Source organism: Diospyros lotus, chromosome 5 (genome assembly GCF_014633365.1).
Source record: "Diospyros lotus cultivar Yz01 chromosome 5, ASM1463336v1, whole genome shotgun sequence".
In the NCBI taxonomy this organism is placed as follows: Eukaryota; Viridiplantae; Streptophyta; class Magnoliopsida; order Ericales; family Ebenaceae; genus Diospyros; species Diospyros lotus.
The window spans coordinates 25892633-25914396 of NC_068342.1; the positions used below are offsets into that span (position 1 = coordinate 25892633).

Genomic DNA, 21764 nt, shown 5'->3' on the forward strand with positions numbered 1-21764 from the left:
ATAAGCTATTACATCCTTTCAGTTAGTAACTAATTGAAGGTACAATATTACAACAACCTAAGGTACAACAAAGAAAAATACATGCAATAGAACAATTACTTCCATGCCCTTGCATGACACAAGTTTACACAAACAGGCCAGGCATTTTATAGTGCCCCGCAACTTTAGAGAAAATGCTTGTTGGACGGAACACTAAACACGCAGATTTTTCTTTTGCATGATGGCTTTCTTTTCAAGGGGTCTTGTCTTGGCTTGCCTAATAGACCTTATGTGAAGAGACCATTAGAGAACCATAACCTGGTGGATTTTCAAGCTTGCACCCAAGTTTTCTCAAGCCAAGGAGAAATCGAGGAGGTTGGAAGCAACCTCTAAAGACATAAGAAGCATCTTAAAATTGGTTCTAAAGCCCAAACATTGATTTAAGATGCTTTTTATGAAGAAAAGCCCTCCTAGAAGCTTTGTTAGGCTTAATTTTGATCATTTTACATGAGATTTCCTAAAGTCTTTTTGATAACTCTAATTATGTGTTAGGGTTTTATTTTTATAGTATTTTCTCAGATTTATTATTAATAGTTTTAGATTTTGATTAGTTTCCGAATAGGAAAATGAAGGATTTCCATTTTGTTTAGTTTCCTAGAAGGAAAAGGCTCTCTCTCTCCAACCAAAACAACAAATCTTTCAATTTCATCTTGTTTCCGTAACCCTACTTCCAGCTCTGTTCTAGGCCCCCAAATATCATCTTTTGAGCCATATTTTGCCTCTAAAGTGCCTATCAAACCATTACCAATTCAAATCCTAGCTTTTCTACAATTTTTCCTAAACTTCTAAAGCTAAATAAGCCACCAATCATTAGAAATTCTCAGAATACAGATCTGTCCCACAGCAATGCTTCAATTCATCCACTCAACCAACAGATGCATTTACTGGTCTTCTCATAGTTATCAAAGGCGCGCCTAGGCGCGAGGCGCCTTAAGGCGCCAGTTTGGCGCCTCGCCTTGGCCAAGGCGAGGCAGTTTTGGCGAGGCCCTCGCCTTGCGCGCCTAGGCGCTAGGGCGTGAGGCGCGCCTAGGCGTGCCTCATGAAACTGAGGTTTTCTACTTAAATCTTGCAGCCCAATCGCGCTTGCCTCTCCTCCCGACTGCATCCAGCCGCGCTTGCCTCTCCTCTCCAGCTCGCTGCTCGCTCCTCACTCCTCCCGACTATAGCATCTACCGGGCTTGCCTCTCCTCCCAACTCGCTGCTCGCTGGCCCTCGCTGCTCGCTCGCCCTCCCTGCTCGCTCACCCTCACCCGATCTTCCATTCTTCCTCTTCCTCTCTAGCCCTAGCCGCGCAGCCGCGCCTGCCTCCTCTCTTCCTCTTCTCTCCAGCTCGCCCTCGCCCGATCTTCTTCTTCCTCTCCTCTCCAACTGCGATCCCCTCCTCTCTTTCTCTCCAGCCCCAGCCCGATCCTCCTCTTCCTCTCTGCCGCGCCTGCCTCCTCTCTTCCTCTCCTCTCCAGCTCGCTACTTGCTCGATCTTCCTCTCCAGTCTCCAGCCGCGCCCTTTCTTCTATTCTCCTCTGCTGAGTCTGCCCACGCCACGGTCTTCTCCTCTCTTCCTCGCCTCTTCTCATCTGCTCTTGAGCTCTTCAAGTTGAAGCTGCTAAGGGCCTAAAGCTGCCGCCGCTGCTGCCCACATCTTCTCCTATATTCATAATTTCATATTGTAAGTTCTTTAGTTGTATTTTATTTGTTTATTTCTTGCATTTTTGCTTAATTTATTTTGCTAGCAGCTGGTTGCTGAAATTTGCTTTTAAGTCTTTATAATTTATTTATATAATTAGGAGAATTTTGATGAAATTGGAACTGTGTTGCAACAGCCCAATAAATGTCGTCAACCACTTCCAAAACGGACCCGACATGGAATTATTTTGAAGCTGATCCTAATGATAGAAATACCACCGCATGTAAATTTTGTCGTAAAGTAACAAAAGGTGGTATATTTCGGGCGAAACAACATCTTGTGGGCGGTTTTAGGAATACTAAAGCTTGTCCAAAATGTCCTCCATCAGTAAAAGAAGAGATTGGAGAGTACATGCAAAAGAAGAAAAATAACAGGGATGAGCGAAATATAGCATCGTTAGATGATGATATTCAATTTGGTGAAGGGTATGATGATGATGATGATGAGCCGCTGCCTCAAAGTAGAAAAAGACCCAATGTATCTACCGGAAGTGGAAGCGGAAGCGGTACTGGTAGTATTGGTAGTGTTAAAGGGCCAACACAAAAAGGTCCACTTGATGTTTTTCTTAAAGACCCAGAAGTTAATGTGTTGAAAAGCAAGGGCAAAGGAAAGCAAACAAGGTTGGGTGAGCATGATTTTGCAAAAAAAGAGTTAAGAGCTCGAGTTTGTAGAAGCTTTGCACGTTGGATGTATGATGCAGGCATTCCATTCAATGCAGTGACATATGACAGTTTTAAAGTATTTATAGAAGCAGTTGGTCAGTATGGTCCGGGTGTGAAGCCGCCTAGTTACCATGAAGTCAGGGTTCCCCTTCTCAAACAAGAGGTGGAAGCCACTCGTGAAATGATGAAAGATCATGAAGAGGCGTGGGCCAAATATGGATGTTCCATTTTGTCAGATGGCTGGAAAGACAAGAGGGAAAGGACATTGATTAACTTTTTAGTCAATTCTCCTAAAGGAAGTATGTTCTTGGAGTCTGTTGATGGTTCTAGCTATTCAAAGACTGGGGAAAAGATGTTTCAATTATTAAGTAAATGTGTGGAAAAGATTGGAGTAAGAAATGTGGTGCAAGTGGTCACCGATAGTGCTTCAAACAATGTTTTAGCAGGTATGAAATTCATTTTTGTAATTTGTATTATGTTTATAAATAGAACAATTTGAATATTCATTAGATATTTATTATTTACTAATATCTTGTTAATTTCACTCTAAATAATAACAGGAAGATTTTTGGAGGCAAAATATCCTACGTTGTTTTGGACACCATGTGCAGCGCACTGTTTGGATTTAATGTTGGAAGATATTTTCAAGTTACCTAATATGAAGAAGACATTTGAGAGAGCTGTTATGGTGAATAGCTATATCTATACTCGTTCGGGTCTAGTAAACATGCTTAGAAGGTTTACTGACAAGAAAGAGTTGTTGAGGCCTGCAAAAACACGGTTTGCAACTGCCTTTATCACTTTGGACAGGATGCATAGTCTGAAAAGCAACCTTAGAAGGATGTTTACCTCCGAGGAGTGGATGACAAGCAAGTGGGTAAAAGAAGCGGGGGCTAAAAAGGTTGTAGAAGTGATTTTGATGCCTTCATTTTGGAACAATGTTGTATTTGCTTTAAAGGTGGTTGGTCCATTGGTGCGTGTATTGCGCTTAGTGGATGGTGAGAAGAAGCCTGCTATGGGATACATATATGAGGCCATGGATAGGGCCAAAGAAGCGATTGCTAACTCTTTTAATGGGGATGAAAAGAAGTATGCACCCATTTTTCAGATTATTGATAATCGATGGGATGTTCAGCTTCATCGCCCCTTGCACGCAGCTGGTTGGTACTTGAACCCAGAATATTTCTACAAGGCTGAACGTATAGATCCAGAGATCATGACTGGCTTATATGAATGCATTAGAAAGTTAAATCCAAATATAAAGGTTCAAGACCAAATTGATGCTGAGCTTTCGATGTATAACAATGCAGATGAGTTCTTTGGAAACTATATGGCTATTAGAAAGAGAGCTGAGAAATCACCAGGTACACATATATATATTACATTATATATATAATCATTCTAGATAATAGATAATAACTAACCCATGAATTTTATTGGACAGCTGAATGGTGGGCTTCATATGGAATGTCAACACCCACGTTGCAAAAATTTGCAATTAAAATTCTTAGCTTGACTTGTAGTTCATCTGGGTGTGAACGTAATTGGAGTGTGTTTGAAAATGTAAGTGCATTGTACATATACACTTACAATTTTTATTAGTAGTTGGTTTGTTTCATGTAACTTATTCTTAGTATGTTTTTGCATAAATTGTTGCAGCTTCATACTAAACGGAGAAACAGGCTTGATCAACTTCGTTTAAACGACTTGGTGTTTGTGAAATACAATAGAGCATTGAGGCGTCGATATCAAATGCGTGATACCATTGACCCTATCATATTGACCGACATTGATGAAAGCAATGAATGGTTGACTGGAAAACTTGATGAGGAGAATGATAAAGATGATGAAATTGTTTTTCCAGATGACATTGGGGATGGGTTGACATGGAGTAATGTTGCTGCGGCTGCAGGAGTTGGAGAGTCTAGTTATCAATTTAGAACTAAACAAACTCGATCACAATTGGGATCAACTTCGGTTTCGACTTCAAAGCGGCGAGTAACTCAAGAGATTGAAGAGGAGGAAAGTGAGGCAGGGACCGAAGATGATGAAGACTTGGAAGAGGGAGAAGAATTGAGAGATGAAGAAGAAGATGAAGGGGTGATTGAAGGGGATGATGAAGATATTGACCTTGATGTTGATGATCTCCTTGATGATGATTGATTAAAAAACTTTTTTATATTGATTGTGGACTTGTAGTGTTTATGTGTTTGTTTAGAACTTTGCATTATAATTGGTACTTGGTAAAGTTTAAGACTTTAAGTTTGAACTTTGATGATGTTTCTAGTTTAGAATTTGCATGATGAATGAATTAACTTTGATGTTGTTAGTTTATAGAATTTGAAGATAATGAATCATGAATGATATGAATGTGTTATTATTGATAATTTGATAGTTGTTTATGATTTTACAAGATTTTGAGTTTTTTTCCTAAAAGGTGCGCCTCGCTTCGCAAAGGCGCGCCTCGCCTCGTGCGCCTCGCGCCTCAGGCTCCAGGACCTTTTGCGCCTCGCGCCTTTCAGAACTATGGGTCTTCTTCTTACATATCCAAACCATCCTAATCATCTTGATGCAGGAGCAGTTTTTTTGTTATTAATGTTGTTATTTTATTTTTATTAGTTTAATCATGCTTATTATTTAAGTTCTTAGGTTTTAAATACTCTTTTTATTTATTACTTTAGTAAGTAGTCATGTGACTAGCATGTGGCTATTAAAATAGATAGATTCATAAGATTAGATGGATTCCTTTGTGATCAAGGGTTAGGAGTTATTATAGCCGTAACCTAGTATAGATGGTCTTTTAAGAGACTTTGTAGGCAGCCATTTTATTCTATTTCAGTCCAGATTTGATCTTACACTGTTTTTGCACAATTTTTGCTTTTGTTTTTTCCAATTCTTCTTCCCATACTGTTTGGTATAAGAGCGAAAAGATCCTATCATTGTGTTAGGATTTTCCAGTTTGACCATGGTTGGACATGCTAGAGGACGCGGACAACGCAATCAAGGCCAAGAAAGAGAACTGGCTGCAATGTGGCATATGATTGAAGATTTGTAGCAAGTTGTGCTTGTTTTACAGTGATAGAAATGTGTGGAAACCCATGTGGAGATTCCGGAAGGCGACCGCAGCCCTTTTGGCATGCCAGAAGGTGGTCTTAAGGGAGGACTTGACAATGGAGAAGATGAAAAAACCTTTCATGATGCTGGAACCTCAGATTTTGTGGCACAAGGCAGATTGGAAGAGCAATTGGTACTAGCAATTGATTACCCCGGTGGGCAGAAGCTGAAGCTGAGCATGGAGAAGACATGTTTATGATGAATAGGACAAAGATGAGGAGAAAGATTGACTTATTACCCATCCAAGGTGAAAGTCTTGTTTTTCAGCAGGTTTTATATACTACTATGGTAGTATAAAAAAAAAAATTGGAGAAAAATAGAATCTGAAACTGAGCATGAAGATGATATTCAAGAACCCATTTATGATGAATATGTTGAAGATGAGGAGGAGGAAATTAACTTATTACCTATACAAGGCAAAAAAAACTTGTCATCCAGCAAGTTTATCTACTCCTAAGGTGGTAGAACAAGAAGATTTGAGCAGACATGGAATATTTTGCACCAAGGTAACTGTTGAAGAAAAAGTTTGTAATGTTATTATTGATAATGGTATTATGGAGAATACTGTATCAAAAGAAGCAGTTGACAAGTTAAAACTTGCCATGGAAAAACATCCCCAACCTTACAAAGTCTCATGGATCCAGAAGGATAATGAGATACCAGTCACTTCTCAATGTTTTGTTCAATTTAACATGGGTGATGTCTACAAGCATGAGGTGTGGTGTGATATCTTATATCTTACCAATAGATGCTTGGGCTTATAATTGATATCAAATTTCCTCCCATGCTAGTGTAACATACTTAATTCAGATTCTGAAAATTCAGTTCTTTCATGCTGATCCTCATCATAGAAATTTTGCTATTGATGTAGATGAATCACTCATCTATTATGACTTTGGTATGATGGAAGAGATTATGTCTTTCACATGGGAGGGAATGTTGGAACTGTTTTATTGAATTTATGAGAAAGATGCAAAACAAGCTGAAAGGAGCATGTCTCATGGAGAAACATCACCAGAAGTGGATGATTTTTCTTTTGTGGATCCTCCTCCAAACTACTTGGACTTACATAAACTGTATGATCCTGGGGGAGGTGAGCAATTCAATATCAATGCAGCTGGTCCAAAGAAATGAAATTGTGCTGTTATAGTGAGACACGGATATTCTTGGGAGTTGAAAACTCCTGAACGTAGTGTCACAATCCTAGGGTTTAGAATGGAATTTGGAGGAAATCGAGAGAGAATTAGACTGAAAGAGAGGGAAATACAGCAAGAATAGGGAGACATTGCAGTCCGAACAGAGAAAGAAGAAGAATCAGATGGGTCGGGAGAGAGATCAAAACAATTGAGAAAGAAAATCAGAATTCAATTCATTCAACATTGCCCTATTCTCTCCTACTACAGCCTATTTATAGGCTGTGACATCCTTTCAATTAGTAACAAACTGAAGGTACAATACTACAGCAGCCTAAGGTACAATCTGAGGAAAATACATGTATGAAACAATTACTTCTATAGCCCTGGGGTCGTGACACGTAGTTGGAGTCTGCATGGGATAATTAATGTGAATGACTAGAAACTGAAAAGGATTGTCATTGGCATAGATGCCAAAGAGTGGAATCCACACTTCAATACTCACTTAACATCTAATGGTTACACTAATTATTCCCAAGAGATCCTTCAGAAAGGCAAGGTCCAGCACAATACAGCGTTGCAGAAGGGACCAAGTCTACGTTTTTATGATGATGCCCCATTAATTGGTTCCATTGGGAGGCTGGATCACCAAAAAGGTGTTGATATAATAGCAAAGGCAGTTCCTTGGATGATGGGCCAGGATGTGCAACTGGCTGGGATCACCAAAAAGGTGTTGAGCACAAGGAGGGCTAATTTGGAACAGATGCTCAGGCAATTTGGGACTCAACATCACAAAAAACATCAAGTATGGATTGGATTCTCAGGGAAGACAACTCATTGGATAATTACTAGTCCTGATATTCTCCTGATGCCTCCCAGATTTGAGGCTGGTGGACTGAACCAGCTTTATGCAATGAGTTATGGGACTGTTTAAGTTGTTCATGCTGGGCGTGGACTACAAGATAATGGGCAGCCTTTTGATCCTTTTGATGAGTCAAGCCTTGGGTGGACACTTGATAGGGCAGACTCCACTAAGTTAATCCATGCAACGGGGAATTGCTTGCTAACATATCAAGAATATAGGAAGAGTTGCAAAGAATTGATCAAAACAGTAATGATCAATACAACAAGGTATTATCGTTTCTTTTCAACTGGGGAGATCAATGCAGGAGCAGTTTTTTTGTTATTAATGTTTTTATTTTATTTTTATTTGTTTAATTAAGCCTAGTATTTAAGTTATTAGGTTTTAAATATTTTTTTTATTTATTAGCTTCAGTAAGTACTAAGTAGTCATGTGACTAGCATGTGACTATTAAAATAGATAGATACCTAAGATTAGATGGATTCCTTTGTGATCAAGGATTAGGATTATTATAGTGGTAACCTTGTGTAAATGGTCTTTTAAGAGACTTTGTAGGCAGCCATTTTATTCTATTTCAACATTAAGGATTTCTTAAACCCTAATTTCATATCTTCGTTCGAGATTTGATCTTACACTGTTTTCATACAATATTAGCCCTTGTTTTTGTTGATTCTTCCTCCCATAATGCATCACATCTCTTGTGCATCTTCAACGGGCATCACTCTGACCTTATTATGGGTAATCTTGTGTCTAATCTTGTTTTTTTCTTTTATGGTCACACATTCATTGCAACATTCTTATTTCTATTAAACTCATATTTTGCACATATTGATACTTAATTACTTTAACATTCTAAGCCATACAATAAAAATGGTCTTATATCAGTTCAATATACTTTCCTTTGTAGTTTTAAAGGGAATTTATGATGACAGATAATGCTAGATGCATTTCCCCACTTTAGCTATAATGCCTTGATTTTGTAAATGGCATCCCAAATATTCTCACCTTCTTTTTGAACAATAGATCTGAGACATTTAAATTAATATTTTCTAGTAATGACTTGATATTGAAGACTCACCACAATATTCATGCTTTTTTATTTTTACTAAACTTACATTCTATATATTCAACCCATCCCACCTAATGAGATTAAGGCTTGTGATTGTTGTTGTCATTGTTGCTTACATTCTATTTATTTGGTTTAGACATGCTCAACTTAGAGCCTTTGAATTTCTAAAATGTTCCTCCATTATTTAAGCTTAATGTTCATGTCATCTTTTAACCCATCTACCATGAATCTCCTTTAAAATCTCGTTTAAAAGAATTACATGCCCAAAAAAAAAAAAAAACAAGAAACATAGTCTCTCATAAATAATATAAACAACAACATATCCAGCCTTTATCCCACTATGTGGGGTCGGCTACATGAATTCTAGACTTCCATGTATTTCTGTATTTTGTCATATCCTCATTTAGATCCATATATTTCATATCAAATTTTAATGTCTCTCCCAAAGTCTTCTTGGGTCTACCTCTACCTCTTTTTGTGACTAATTACATCAACTCTCCTCACAGGAGCATCTCTTAGTCTCCTTCTCACATGACCAAACCATCTTAGTCTAGTTTCTCTCATCTTCTCCTCAATTGGCACTACTCCTACCTTATTACGAATAACTTCATTTCTAATTTTATCCTTTCTTGTATGTCTGCACATCCATCTTAACATCCTCATCTCCGCTACACTCGTCTTTTGCTCATGCTGGTATTTGACTGCCCAACATTCTGAACCATACAGCAAGACTGGTCTTATAGCTGTCCTATAAAATTTTCCTTTCAATTTTAATGGGATTTTACCATCACATAACACCCCCGATGCATTTCTCCATTTTAGCCAACCTGCCTTAATTCTATGTGCGACATCCTCGTGAATTTCTCCATCTTTTTGAATCACTGATCCCAAATATCGAAAATGGTCTTTTATTTGTAAGATTTGGTCTTCTAATTTTATTATAACATCATCCATTCTTGCATTTTTACTAAATTTGCATTCCATATATTCTGTTTTCTTTCTACTTAATTTAAATCCCTTAGATTCTAAATTGTTTCTCCACAACTCAAGCTTAGTGTTCACTCCTCCTTTTGTTTCATCCACCAACACTATGTCGTCTGCAAATAGCATACACCATGGCACATCTGTCTGAATATCTTTAGTGAGTTCATCCATACTAGGGCAAATAAGTATGAACTTAGTGCAGAACCTTGATGCAGTCCTATTGTAGTTGTAAATGGTTCAGTATCCCCTCCGCATGTTCTGACCCTTGTCTCTACACCATGATACATATCCTTAAGGGCTTGTATATAGGCTATTTTGACTCCTTTCTTCTCTAAAACCCTCCATAATACTTCTCTAGGGACCCTATCATAGGCCTTTTCTAGATCTATAAACACCATATGCAGGTCCTTCTGATGATCTCGATATCTTTCCATTAGACGCCTCAGTAAATATATAGCTTCCATTATTGACCTACCAAGCATGAAACCAAACTGATTTTCTGACACCTTTGTTTCCTTTCTGAGCCTCTGCTCTATTACTCTCTCCCAGAGTTTCATGGTATGACTCATTAACTTAATTCCTCTATAATTTTCACAGTTTTGAAGATCTCCTTTGTTCTTGTATATAGGAACCAAAGTACTCTTCCTACACTCATCTGGCATCTTTTTTGATTTAAGGATGGCGTTAAATAGTTGCGTTAGCCAGGAGATGCCCTCTTCTCCCATGCATTTCCATGCTTCTATTGGTATATTATCTAGTCCCACTGCCTTATGATTTTTCATCTTTTTTAATGCTTGCCTTATTTCATTTGCCTTATGATTTTCCCTTCGTAGCTCATAAATAATATAATCATTGCAAAATTCTAAGGGACCAAGAGATATAGAAAGCTGCTGATCATATTATCAAACTGATATGTATTTTATCATTTAGTTGAGACTGTCAGAGAAAGCAGAAAAACATTGGAAAATACCCAAAGGGAAGGAGTCCCTTCAAGATGTAAAACACAATTAATATTACTAGATGATTTGACTCGAAAAGTTTATGAGTCTTGAATTTCTAGCTTTGTGGAAATTTATTTCAGTTATGTGTGTGTACTAGTATTTGTTATTCAATGGCAGAGTATGGGAAGCCTAGATGCCCCAAGGCAAGAAGGGGGCATAATGTTCTGTTTCTATCCTAGTGGTTGTCTACTCCCTCCCCCAAGTAAAACAAAATAGGAAGAAAAAAAAAAAATCTATGCTACCTTGGTTGCCCTTTTTACATTTTGTCTTATATTTTTAACTCATTTTTAAAATGCATTGAATGTCAAAAATTCTCTTTCCAATCCTAGAGGATATCCATTTTGTCATGACCCTAGGGTTTAGCTAGAGTCTAGGAAGGAATTTGGATAAGAGTTTGAGGAAGATAGAATAAGAAGAGGGCAAGGAAGAACATAACAGAATTGAGGGAGAGAGAGAAAAGTCATGGAAGAGTATGGAGAGAGGGAATTGAGATTCAAATCATTCATTAAGCTCTCTTTCTCTAACTACTAAAGCCTATTTACAGGCTTATAATTAAAGATGCTAACAACAACAACATAAAATGCAACTAATGCAATTAATAAAGAAAACACGACATGTATTACTAATATATCCTTGGGGTCGTGACAATCCCCACCCCTTCAAATAATTCTTATCCCCAAGAATTGATAGTTGTTGACCCCATTCCTTAGCCGATTTCAGCCTTAGCAATCTGGTTTCTTCTTCGCCTTTTCTTGTGCTTATCTCGTATCTTCCTTTTCTTTTGCCTTTTTTGTGTCTTTTTCTTCAAAAACATTAGTCCTATGACTTGCTACAACAGCAAGTCCAGCCATCTCCCTCATTCTGATTTCCATTGAGAATGTTCCAGTTGATCCGTTATAGCTGCAACCATATCATTTCCAATCATAAAAAGGAATTCCAACTTCGTTGCAGGCCAAAATTTGATTTGGCGTTGCAGCTCTCCAACTAAAAGAGGAATAAACAAAACAGCAAGAGTTTTGTTCCCCTCAACAAAAATTTCTTCCAAGCACAAGCAGCCTCCGTTAATCTCTAACCAACCTTGAATTGTACTCCAATGGCCATTCACTTTAATTAAAGCACCAATTCCCTCACCATTGTAATCTTCAGACTCCGAGGTTGGTATAGTCATATCCTCTCCCTTCTTCACAACCTCTTCTCCTTCCTTATCTTCAATAGAGACTTCCTGGACCTCCATGTCAACTATCCCCTTCTCCAATATCCGAACTTCTAAACCTTGTGGCAGCAACCTCCTTTACCTCATCTTTTGAACCACATGGTTGTTCTCCTGCTTACTTAGTTTCAATTGCTCCTTTTCTACTAGAATTAACACCTGTAAATGATTTACACCCTTTGAAGTAACAGCAAGACTATCACTCACAGCAACTGCAGGATTGTGCAAGTCCTCAGCCTCCTGCTTCTTCCTTTGGAACAAATCCTCATTGTGTGGCTGTCTTTCATCATTGGCATGGAACCTATCAGCAACGTCATCCTCATCTTCCGAAGCTACTCCATCAGCTTCCTACAAATATAAGCTGTGGTTTTCACTAATATCCATGTCCAATCTCTCTTTATTGCTAGAGTTTTTAGTTATAATTGGCCAGTCCAGCTCCAAATTTTCCTCAGATTCCTGCTGGTCATAATTTGCAGCCTTAGAGGCTCCTTCAATCTGTTTGTTGCTCTCCGTAGATTCATTAGGCTGCAGCCCATGCTTCCTAAAGATGGCTTCCAATGTGAGTTCCTGCAACTTTGCTTTTCTGGCAGCCTCTTTCACAATTGCAGGCATCATCATTTTGACCATTAACCTCAGTTTGTCTTTCAACCCATTAACAAATCTTGATACAAAATAGTGTTCCATCAAAGCTGGTTAATCACTCCACAATAGGGACCTTAACTCCTCAAATCTATCCCAATAATCTATCACCGATCCCTCCTGACTTAATTTGTTGAACTCCTCAGTCACCTTAATCATGTTCTTCTTCTTCCCAAATTGGTCTTTTAAATTTCCAACAAGATTAGTCTCCCTAGCCTTCCCTTCTCTAGGCATTGGGGCATGATGGGGAGTGAGGGAAGATGAACCTTTTACCTGAATTTTCGGTTTCAAGGCTGGCAGTTCCTCTGTCTCTTGCAAGCCATAGGTCATAGGGAGGGTGCCATGTTTGGGCAAAATTGGATCAACAACTACTCAGGGAAGAAAATTCGGTGACAGCATGTTGAACATGATGTTGATCCGCTGGCCATGATGCTCCATCATCTTCTGATGCCTTTCCAAGTCTCTTTGCACTCTTTCTTGAGAGGCAGCTAGTCCCCAACACATGTTTGCTTTGCTGGCTGCATTATCCTCCCAGTTGTGGGTCATTGCCTTCTGTGTTGCCTTATATTCCCTAGCTTCAGAACTCCACCTCTTAAAATGATCAACAGCCTCATAAAATTAATTTTCCATAGGAGGTTGTTCTGTACAATCAATCTCTGATTCAGACACAACCTCCAAAATTCAACTATTGCTGCTGCCTTCGATAATCACTTGATCTGAAATGCAACAATCAAGAATCAATCAATCAGCTTCCAGAGTCTCCTTCAAAAATCGAGTCGTACACTGCTAGTAACCACCTTAATCGCCACCAAGAACAATCTTCAGGTTCGATTCTTCTTCGTTGAACTTCTTGAATTTGCCGGAATTTCAAGAATCACTGCCCAATCCATAGACCTACAGTGGTTTGACCATCCCAATTCCGAGCTGCAAAGCTTGAGTAACAATGCAATAGCTAAGAATCAACTGCTACAATTCCCCTTCTAATAATCTGCTTCGCCTACTATTTCCGAACCTGGTTCAGCTACAAATTTGCCTCCTATACTGGTCGATTATGTTGCAGCCCATAAAATCACTCGCGGAATTCTCCTCTAGACCGTTTCCAATCGTGCCTTCCTTCACAACTCGATCACATGCAGTGACCTAGATCTAAATTTCCGCTTCCGACCACTCCTGCCTTTCGCCTCAATCACATGCAGCGAGTTTGCTAGAATCAAACTGATTTAAGGCTAGCCCCAGCAGAGTCGGCACCCAATCACCATCCAACGTCTTGCTTTTGAAAGCAACTTCCACTACGTAACTCTTCCTTACCTGATTTGATTTCGTCACTGAGAGCAATAGTCTATGACCGCATGCAGATCACGATCCTCCTGTTCCGCGTTCGATTCACAGCGGATTCAAGATTGCTCAGACTTGACCACAATTGTTGTAGCCTCCGATCGCTCCAATCTGCTTCTCTTTGATGCCTTAGTCTACTTCAATTGTGCCTTAACTACTCGCCCACTGGTTATATGATTTCACATGGGGTTGAAGTTGACGAAGAGAAAGTGAAAGTAATTAAGGAGTGGCCCGTACCTACTAGTGTTTCAGAGGTGAGGAGTTTCCATGGGCTAGCATCTTTTTATAGAAAATTTGTGAATAATTTCAGCACTATTCTTGCTCCATTGACTGAATGTATCATGAAAAGGGGTGAATTTAGGTGGAATGAGGCTGCCCAAAGAAGTTTTGAGCTGATCAAGGAGAAATTATCCTCCACTCCTATTTTAGCTCTCCCTGATTTTTCAAAGAATTTTGAAGTGGAGTGTGATGCTTCGGGAGTTGGAATCGGGGCTATTCTTATGCAAAAAAGGCGTCCCATAGCCTATTTTAGTGAAAAGTTAAGTGGAGGAAGTTTGAATTATTCCACATATGACAAGGAGTTCTATGCATTGATTAGAGCTTTGGAGACTTGGCAACATTACTTACTACCCAAAGAGTTTGTCATTCACACGGACCATGAATCTTTGAAGCACTTAAAGGGGCAAAACAAGCTGAGCCGAAGGCATGCCAAATGGGTAGAGTTCTTAGAAGCCTTTCCCTATGTCATCAAGTACAAAAAGGGGAATTCAAATATAGTGGCAGATGCATTATCACGGAGGTATGCTCTAATCACCATGATAAATGCTAAACTAATAGGGTTTAAATTGATTAAAAATTAGTATGTGGATGATCCAACATTTGCTTCTACTTACTTGGCTTGTGAGAAAGGGGCTGTTAATGGTTACTACAGGCATGAAGGGTACTTGTTTAGATCTGGAAGACTTTGTATTCCTAATGGGTCTATAAGGGAACTCTTGGTGAGGGAAGCGCATGGGGGAGGTTTAGCTGGTCATTTCGGTGAGAAGAAGACTTTGGAGCTGATTAAAGAACACTTATATTGGCCGGGAATGATTAGAGATGTGCATCGAGTGTTAGAAAGGTGTGTAGCTTGTAAGAAGGCGAAAAGCAAGGAAGCTGCTCATGGGTTATACATGCCATTACCTGTTCCGAATCAACCTTGGGTTGATGTGAGTATGGATTTTGTGCTTGGACTGCCAAGAACGCAAAGAGGAAATGATTCAACCATAGTGGTCGTTGATAGGTTCTCAAAAATGTCTCACTTTTTGCCTTGTCACAAAACTGATAATGCTTCTCATGTAGCGAATTTATTCTTTCGAGACATTGTAAGATTGCATGGAATACCAAGGAGTATAGTGTCTGATCGAGACACAAAATTCTTGAGTTACTTTTGGAAGACATTGTGGAAGAAACTTGGCACAAGGTTGCTCTTTAGTACCGCTTGTCATCCTCAAACCGATGGACAAACCGAAGTGGTAAACCATACACTTTCTTCTTTACTTAGAGCCGTTGTTAATAAAAATCTGAAGAATTGGGATGAGTACTTGGCTTTTGTTGAGTTTGCATATAACAGGAGTGTGCATAGTGCAACCAAACATTCTCCATTCGAAGTGGTTTATGGATTTAATCCCATTACACCACTTGATTTAGCACCACTTCCGCTTAATGAGCGAGCATATTTGGATGGAGAAAGGAAGGCTGACTTGATCAAGAAATTGCATGAAAGTGTGAAACAACAAATAGAGAAGCGAAATGCAACCTATGAGAAAGTGACAAATAGAGGAAGAAAGCAAGTTCGATTTACTCTAGGTGATCTTGTGTGGATTCATCTTCGAAAAGAGCGATTTCCAAGCAAACAGAGGTCTAAACTTATGCCACGAGCAGATGGTCCTTTCAAAGTATTAGAAAAGGTGAATGACAATGGATACAAAATTGACTTACCAGGTGAATATCAAGTATCAGCTACATTCAATGTAAGGGATTTAACACCTTATTTGGAGGACACCGAAGAGTTGGATTTGAGGGCAAATCTTATTCAACAAGGGGATGATGATGTGAACGGTAAAAAAACAAAGACAAGGGTTGTCCAAGAGCATGTGAGTTTTGGGCCAATTACTTGTTCAAGGGCTAAAGAATTTCAAACAGAGCTTGAGTTATTTATTGGGAAGACTCCAGCCCATTTAGAAGAGTTAGAATTCAAAGTGAAGGAGTTAAAGCCCAAATTAATCACATTGCTTGTTTACTTGGAAGCCTAGGACCAAAATTGCAACCTAGGCACTCCATGATCAAGCCCAAGCAATCAGCCCATCTGTCAGGCCCAAGTCTTTCCAACAAGCTCAAATCTCATAACTGATGTCATGGATGATGTCACCCTTCATTTGTCCTTTATGTTTAACTGTTTGAGAGTGTTTTGTCTTTATGTATCATTGTATTTTATCATCATGATTTCATTTGTCAAAAGTGGCATGATGATGTTTTTCTTTATACTTTTGGTTTGTCTTTTATCATCATTAGCCCCATTTTGTCAAAAGAGACAATCATGATTGCCTTTGTCAAAGTGTCATGATGATGTTTTACTTTATATTTTTGGTTTGTCTTTTATCATTATTAGCCCTTTTTTTGTCAAAAGAGGCAATGATGTTGTTTGCCTTTAATTATTAGGTTTGTCTTTAAAACTAGTATTTATATGTGTGATCCTGTAATGTGTTGGCATGAACATTTTTATGAAGAGAGTGCAAGAGCATTTTTATCTTAATTCCTATCTAAGCAATTCATTTGTTTAGTGGCAAATTTACTTGATTCTATCACTCTTCATTCTTCTATCTTAGAGTGTGACGAATCAAAACTAGTATTTTCTTGTTTGTGGCGAATTTTCTTATCAAACAAGGGGTGCTAGTATTTCTTTTGTATTTTGGGCACATCCCTTTCTCTAACTACTGAAGCCTATTTATAAGCTTACAATTGAAGATACTAACAACAACAACAACATAAAATACAACTAATAAAGAAAACACATGACATGTATTACTAATATATCCTTGGAGTTTGTTAGGGTCGTGACACATTTCTCTTTCCCTTTCACTCTGCACATTTGTTTAGTACTTTCCACAAAGCTAGAAATTCCCTATATTCAAGTAACATTTAAGGAAGCTGTTACATTCACTTTGATAGCCAATAACACAAAAAAAATAAAAACTAAAAAATTTAAATGTCTTCAACAGTATATGCATTGAATAGTTGTGGGGTACGACAATTATTCACTATGAGAATAACACCACAACCTGAATTCCACATTCCATTAGGTGGGTATGTTATATAATTCTCTCTCTCTCCAATTATGTCTACAATGATTATATCCTTTGTAAGGCCATCACATCTTATATATAAAGTTTCTTGCCAAGTTTTCTTCGTTTTTCTAACTCTTTTGCTACAAACTTCTTCCATTCCCCTCACAGTTGGATATATTGATCTTCTTCTCACATGTCAAAACCATCTTAATCATGCTTCACATATCTTATCTTCAATAGGAGTTAATTGAACCCTATATAACAAATAATCTCATTTCTAATTCTATCCTTTCTTGTATAGCCACACATCTACCCTAACACCCTCATCTTAATTTCACTTACATTATGGGGCAATTATCCATTAACATTTAAAACTTTCACTGCTTTAGCAACCAATATCTAACATAAGAATCAAGGATGTGCCGTATCTGTATTACTGCAATTGTTATTAAAATTTGGAGCCACCTGAAAAAGAACTTGTCATGCTTATTTAGCTAGCTACTCATATGAACCGTTTCAGTTGATGAAAGAAAAGAAGTAAATAAGTCTTAATTGCACAAGAGTTCAAAATAAGCCAGATAGCATTCTTTGTGTTCATAAAAGATGACATTTTAATGAAAACTGACAGCCAAGAAGTCTTTAATCTTCCCCCAACCCACCCAAAAAAAAAAAAAAAATCCAAATACCAGTTGCAATTTTGTACATGTAATATGAATGTAAGGCATAAATTATTTGCCAACTGTAGTAGAGCATAACACAGTCCAAAGAAAGTATTACCTGATAAACAAGAGGCACTTTAGGAACCAGAAACACCGACAGCATCTTCCTGTTTTGTCTGTGCAAATCACTGCAAACACTTTTGATAAGGAGCACCGCGATGAGGGTCTTTCCTGCCCCCGTTTCGAGAAAAGCTATCGTATTTTTCTGCTTGGCCTGTTCAAGAACATCCAACTGGTATTGCCGTGCCTGCTCCTTTGGAAGTCTCTCCTTGGCCTCTTCAGGTTTCTTCTCTACCTTTCCACTGCATTCGTGCTTTCGCTCAGAGGGTCCCTTCCCATCTCTGTGTTTTTGAGCTTCCCAAGTACCCATGCGGAAAACCATCTCATTTGAACCAGGGCCCTCCCTCTCCCAGTATCCCCTGCTTTCCCTCCAATCCCTATCCCTACAATCTCTTTTGCTGTTTCCATTGCATTCTATCCTCCTGGTCTGATCTCTGTCCCTCCTGTCCATATCCTCCCGACCACGAGGCCTTTTCCTACCTGAAGACCTTTCCCTCTCCCTCAGGTGGTAATGCCCTCCTCTTTGCAAGTGCCTTCCATTTTTGTAATCAAAACCACTTAGGCGAGCTCTTTTATTGTACTTTCCTTCACTGTCGTTGTCATCAAAATCACTATAAGGATCAGTGCCCCGATGTTCAAGCTTACGGGCTCCATTTCTCTCAGGCTGCTGGATGAACGATATTTTGCCACTGCAATTGTCATTGGTTTCATGATGTTTGCAAATCTCAAAAACTGCATTGCTCCCCCTTGACCTCATAATATTGTTGTAGGCATTACCATTGCTACCATTGTTAGCATCATCAGGCTTGTCCCCATTGCCATTCAAGCAATCTGCAGTTTGGCACACCGGAATAGAGTGCTCAGGCACTCGCATCAAGCAAGCAGCAGCCTCCTTGTCCCCACTGCCAAACTTGACAGGTTGAACAGGAACACACTGATCCAGTACTCCTGCACTGTTACAGTTGCTGTTGAGGTCCAGAGGCATACCGGAACCATTCTTGATGCTGTCCAGAATCTGATCGATTTCCCCAAAAAAACAAGGATCAGGGGCAACCACCTGGTTGGAGGTACCATCCACAGGCCCCGGAACAGTACCCTCATCGAAACTGACAAAAGCATCAATGAAATCACAGGAGATATCCTCACAGGCATCCAACCAGTAAGAGGGCTCCCGTACATCGTCCTCCTCCAGCAAAGGGTTAACACTTGCTGAAACCCTAGCCTCATCACCCATCACTACTCCCCTTTTTTTCCCTTTATTGGGTACGATAATACAACACAACTAGTTCACACACAGCAACAAGAACATCAGAGGCTAACTCACGGTTAACATTAAAGACGAAAACAGTGATATTCTTAAATGGATTATAAATAAGAAAAAAAGCTAAGTAGAAACAAAATCGAAAAAGAAGTTCCCTCTATCGAGCTGCAGAACAGGAGGGCGGAGACGAGAAGAAAGAAAGCATCACGCTAGATGCTAAGGGTGCCGTCGGCTAGATGAAACGATCTCCACCGGAAGCTGAGGGAGGAGGCGATCTCTCTCCCTCTCTCTCTGTCTAGCAAAAGGGGGGTGGAGTTTGCAGATTAGCGAGGGATAGACCGTACGAAGCACGCAAATAGTTTAGCCCTAGGGAACCAAATTGTGTGATTCGAAGATTCCACGCACGATCTATCAAACGCGATTCTGCCCTCTTCGCCCCCACCGAAAAAAGAAAGATAAACTCGCTCGCTCTTCTTGCCTCTTTCCCTTTATTTTCGGCTTTTTGTCCTTTCTATTTCCAGTTTACACCCTCTTCTTCTTCTTCTACGGCCACGCGTCTCTCTTCTCCCTCTGATCAGCCTCTGCTCACACCTGCGCTTTTTCTTTGCACCCAGAGAGAGAAGACGCACTCGCCTTCGCAAGGATGGCTGCGGAGGCAACTTTATGCGGGAGATGAGATCGGACTACCCTATGAAGCTAATTCCGTAATTTGCCCCTACCCCCAACCGCAGGAGCATCCACTCAAGATTCTTTCTATCGAATGCGAATGTCAGTCACTTGCAACGATATATTTTTTTAATGTACATGTTAATCTTTTTATCAAATGTGATAGCTTATAACGACATGTTCTTTTAATACACATATTAATTTTTTTTATTAAATACTAATAGTGGTCGTTTGTAAGGATATAGTCTTTTAAAGGGCGTTTTATTGTAAATATGAAACTTATATAAAAATAAATAAATTCTAGATAATTAAATTACTTATAAATTATTTACGTAAAAATTATCAATTAAATATATTTAATTGAATTAATTTTTAACTTAAAAATTATCAAAACTGGACAAAACAGCATACAACGAACCAGAATCAATACAAGAGTTATAGTTGTAATTGTCGAACGGAACGATGAATGAGAATGAGATTAAGACTCAAAAAAGAAAGAAGATAACGGGACAAATGTCTGATTTTTGCAAGAGAATGGAGAAGAGATTCAAGGGTCAAGCTTATGGGTTTGGTTCTATTCCAAATAAAGTGTTAATAAAATAACACTTGTAGATTTGGGAAACGTGCAAGTTACTTGGAAAATACAAAACTATCATTACCATGAAAAGATATTTTTTAGCATTTAGAAAAAATCAAGTCACGTGAACAAAAGTTTGAAAATAAATTGTCTATTAAAAAAAGGTAATCAAATACCCAAAAAAATTGAATTTGGGTGGAAAATATACATTTTTCATGAAAATTTTGGCCCCATCAAACACACCTTAATACATATGTTAACCTTTTTTATTGAATGCGTGTGTTAGTCGCTTGTAACGATATATTCTTTTAATGCATATATTAAGTGCATTTATTAATGTGGATAATATTACTTGTCATTTTCACCTTTAATGCACTTGTCACATATGCCTATAAATTTTATTTTTATCATGCATGTCAAACACTAGTTGATAGGCTTTCAACACATATAAAGTGCTCTTATTGATTTTACCTTTTAATATGCACGTTAAATACACATAGTAGCAAGGGTGACTTGGTGGCACACATTTGTCATAAAACATTTGTCATAAAAATCATTATCATTCTTATAAATGAACTATACTATTTTAATTTATAAAAATTAGATAATTAATCATTTGTATCTACATGGTAACTTACGCGGAGCATAGAATGTATTTTCATTAGTTAATTTTTAAGTAAAATATTTTGTAATAAAAAAAAATAGAAGGAAAAGGAGAATCACTTTTAAACCCTTTAGATTATTTGCGATAAAACCATGTGTAGTTTTAAAAATAATTTTTAAAGTTGTTTAATTTTATTTTATTTTATTTTTTTTCTATTTTTACACTTCTTACTTCCAAGTCATACACCCAATTTCATAATTTTCCCCTACCCCACTCATAAGAGTTTTTCTAGAAGACTGATGATTATTTTCATTGAACATATCTGTTAAGTGTGTGTCTATCTATAAGGGCAAGTTGTAGTTTTATATCTGTTTATTTTAAATTTTAACATGCTTATTTAGGGCATTTGTTGACATGGATAACATTACACTTGTCAATTTCACTTTAACACAGATCCAAGATGTGCTTGTTAATTTCACTTTTATCATACATGAACACATGTCGAGGCACTTAAGACACATGCATAGTTCCCCTTTCAATTTCACCTTTAACATCCACGCCAAACACACAATAATGGCAATGATGTGTTGGCGCACACGCTTTGCATGCACATTCATCACAAAAATATTTATTCTTCTTATAAATAAAATATAATTTTTCAATTTATAAAAATTAGATATTGAACTATTCCCAACGATTTTAACCAATAGAATACATAACATATGGCAACAAGGGGTGACTGGTTAACGTAATTTGCTCCTACCCCCAACTACAAGAGCATTTCTAGAAGCCTACTTAAGATTTTTTCTATCGAATGCA

General features: G+C 38.3%; 2 protein-coding genes across 3 annotated transcripts in view; one reads left to right on the forward strand and one right to left on the reverse strand.

Moving 5' to 3' along the window:
- LOC127802753 (endoribonuclease Dicer homolog 1) overlaps window positions 1-19828 on the reverse strand; it is an 80656-nt gene extending 60828 nt beyond the window's left edge. Inside the window, exon 1 of one of the 2 annotated variants that reach the window (XM_052338759.1) lies at window positions 17836-19828. In XM_052338759.1, the coding sequence (XP_052194719.1) occupies window positions 17836-19071 (1236 nt within the window). In that variant the 5' untranslated portion in view covers window positions 19072-19828. The remainder of the gene's footprint in view (window positions 1-17835) is intronic. The other variant, XM_052338760.1, reaches the window with a different exon arrangement.
- LOC127802755 (uncharacterized) lies at window positions 3355-4890 on the forward strand. Its single transcript, XM_052338761.1, has 3 exons — window positions 3355-3749; window positions 3830-3948; window positions 4045-4890. The coding sequence occupies exons 1-3, from the start codon at window positions 3401-3403 to the stop codon at window positions 4546-4548; spliced, it is 972 nt and encodes a 323-aa protein (XP_052194721.1). The 5' UTR covers window positions 3355-3400; the 3' UTR covers window positions 4549-4890.
- Window positions 19829-21764: the final 1936 nt, after the last annotated feature.

Excerpts from the sequence above, each read along its gene's own strand:
- LOC127802755 (XM_052338761.1), top strand. The coding sequence starts at position 3,401 with ATGGGATACATATATGAGGCCATGGATAGGGCCAAAGAAGCGATTGCT. Across the intron at positions 3,750-3,829 it reads GAGAGCTGAGAAATCACCAG|CTGAATGGTGGGCTTCATAT; the intron begins GTACACATATAT and ends TTTATTGGACAG. Across the intron at positions 3,949-4,044 it reads ATTGGAGTGTGTTTGAAAAT|CTTCATACTAAACGGAGAAA; the intron begins GTAAGTGCATTG and ends AAATTGTTGCAG.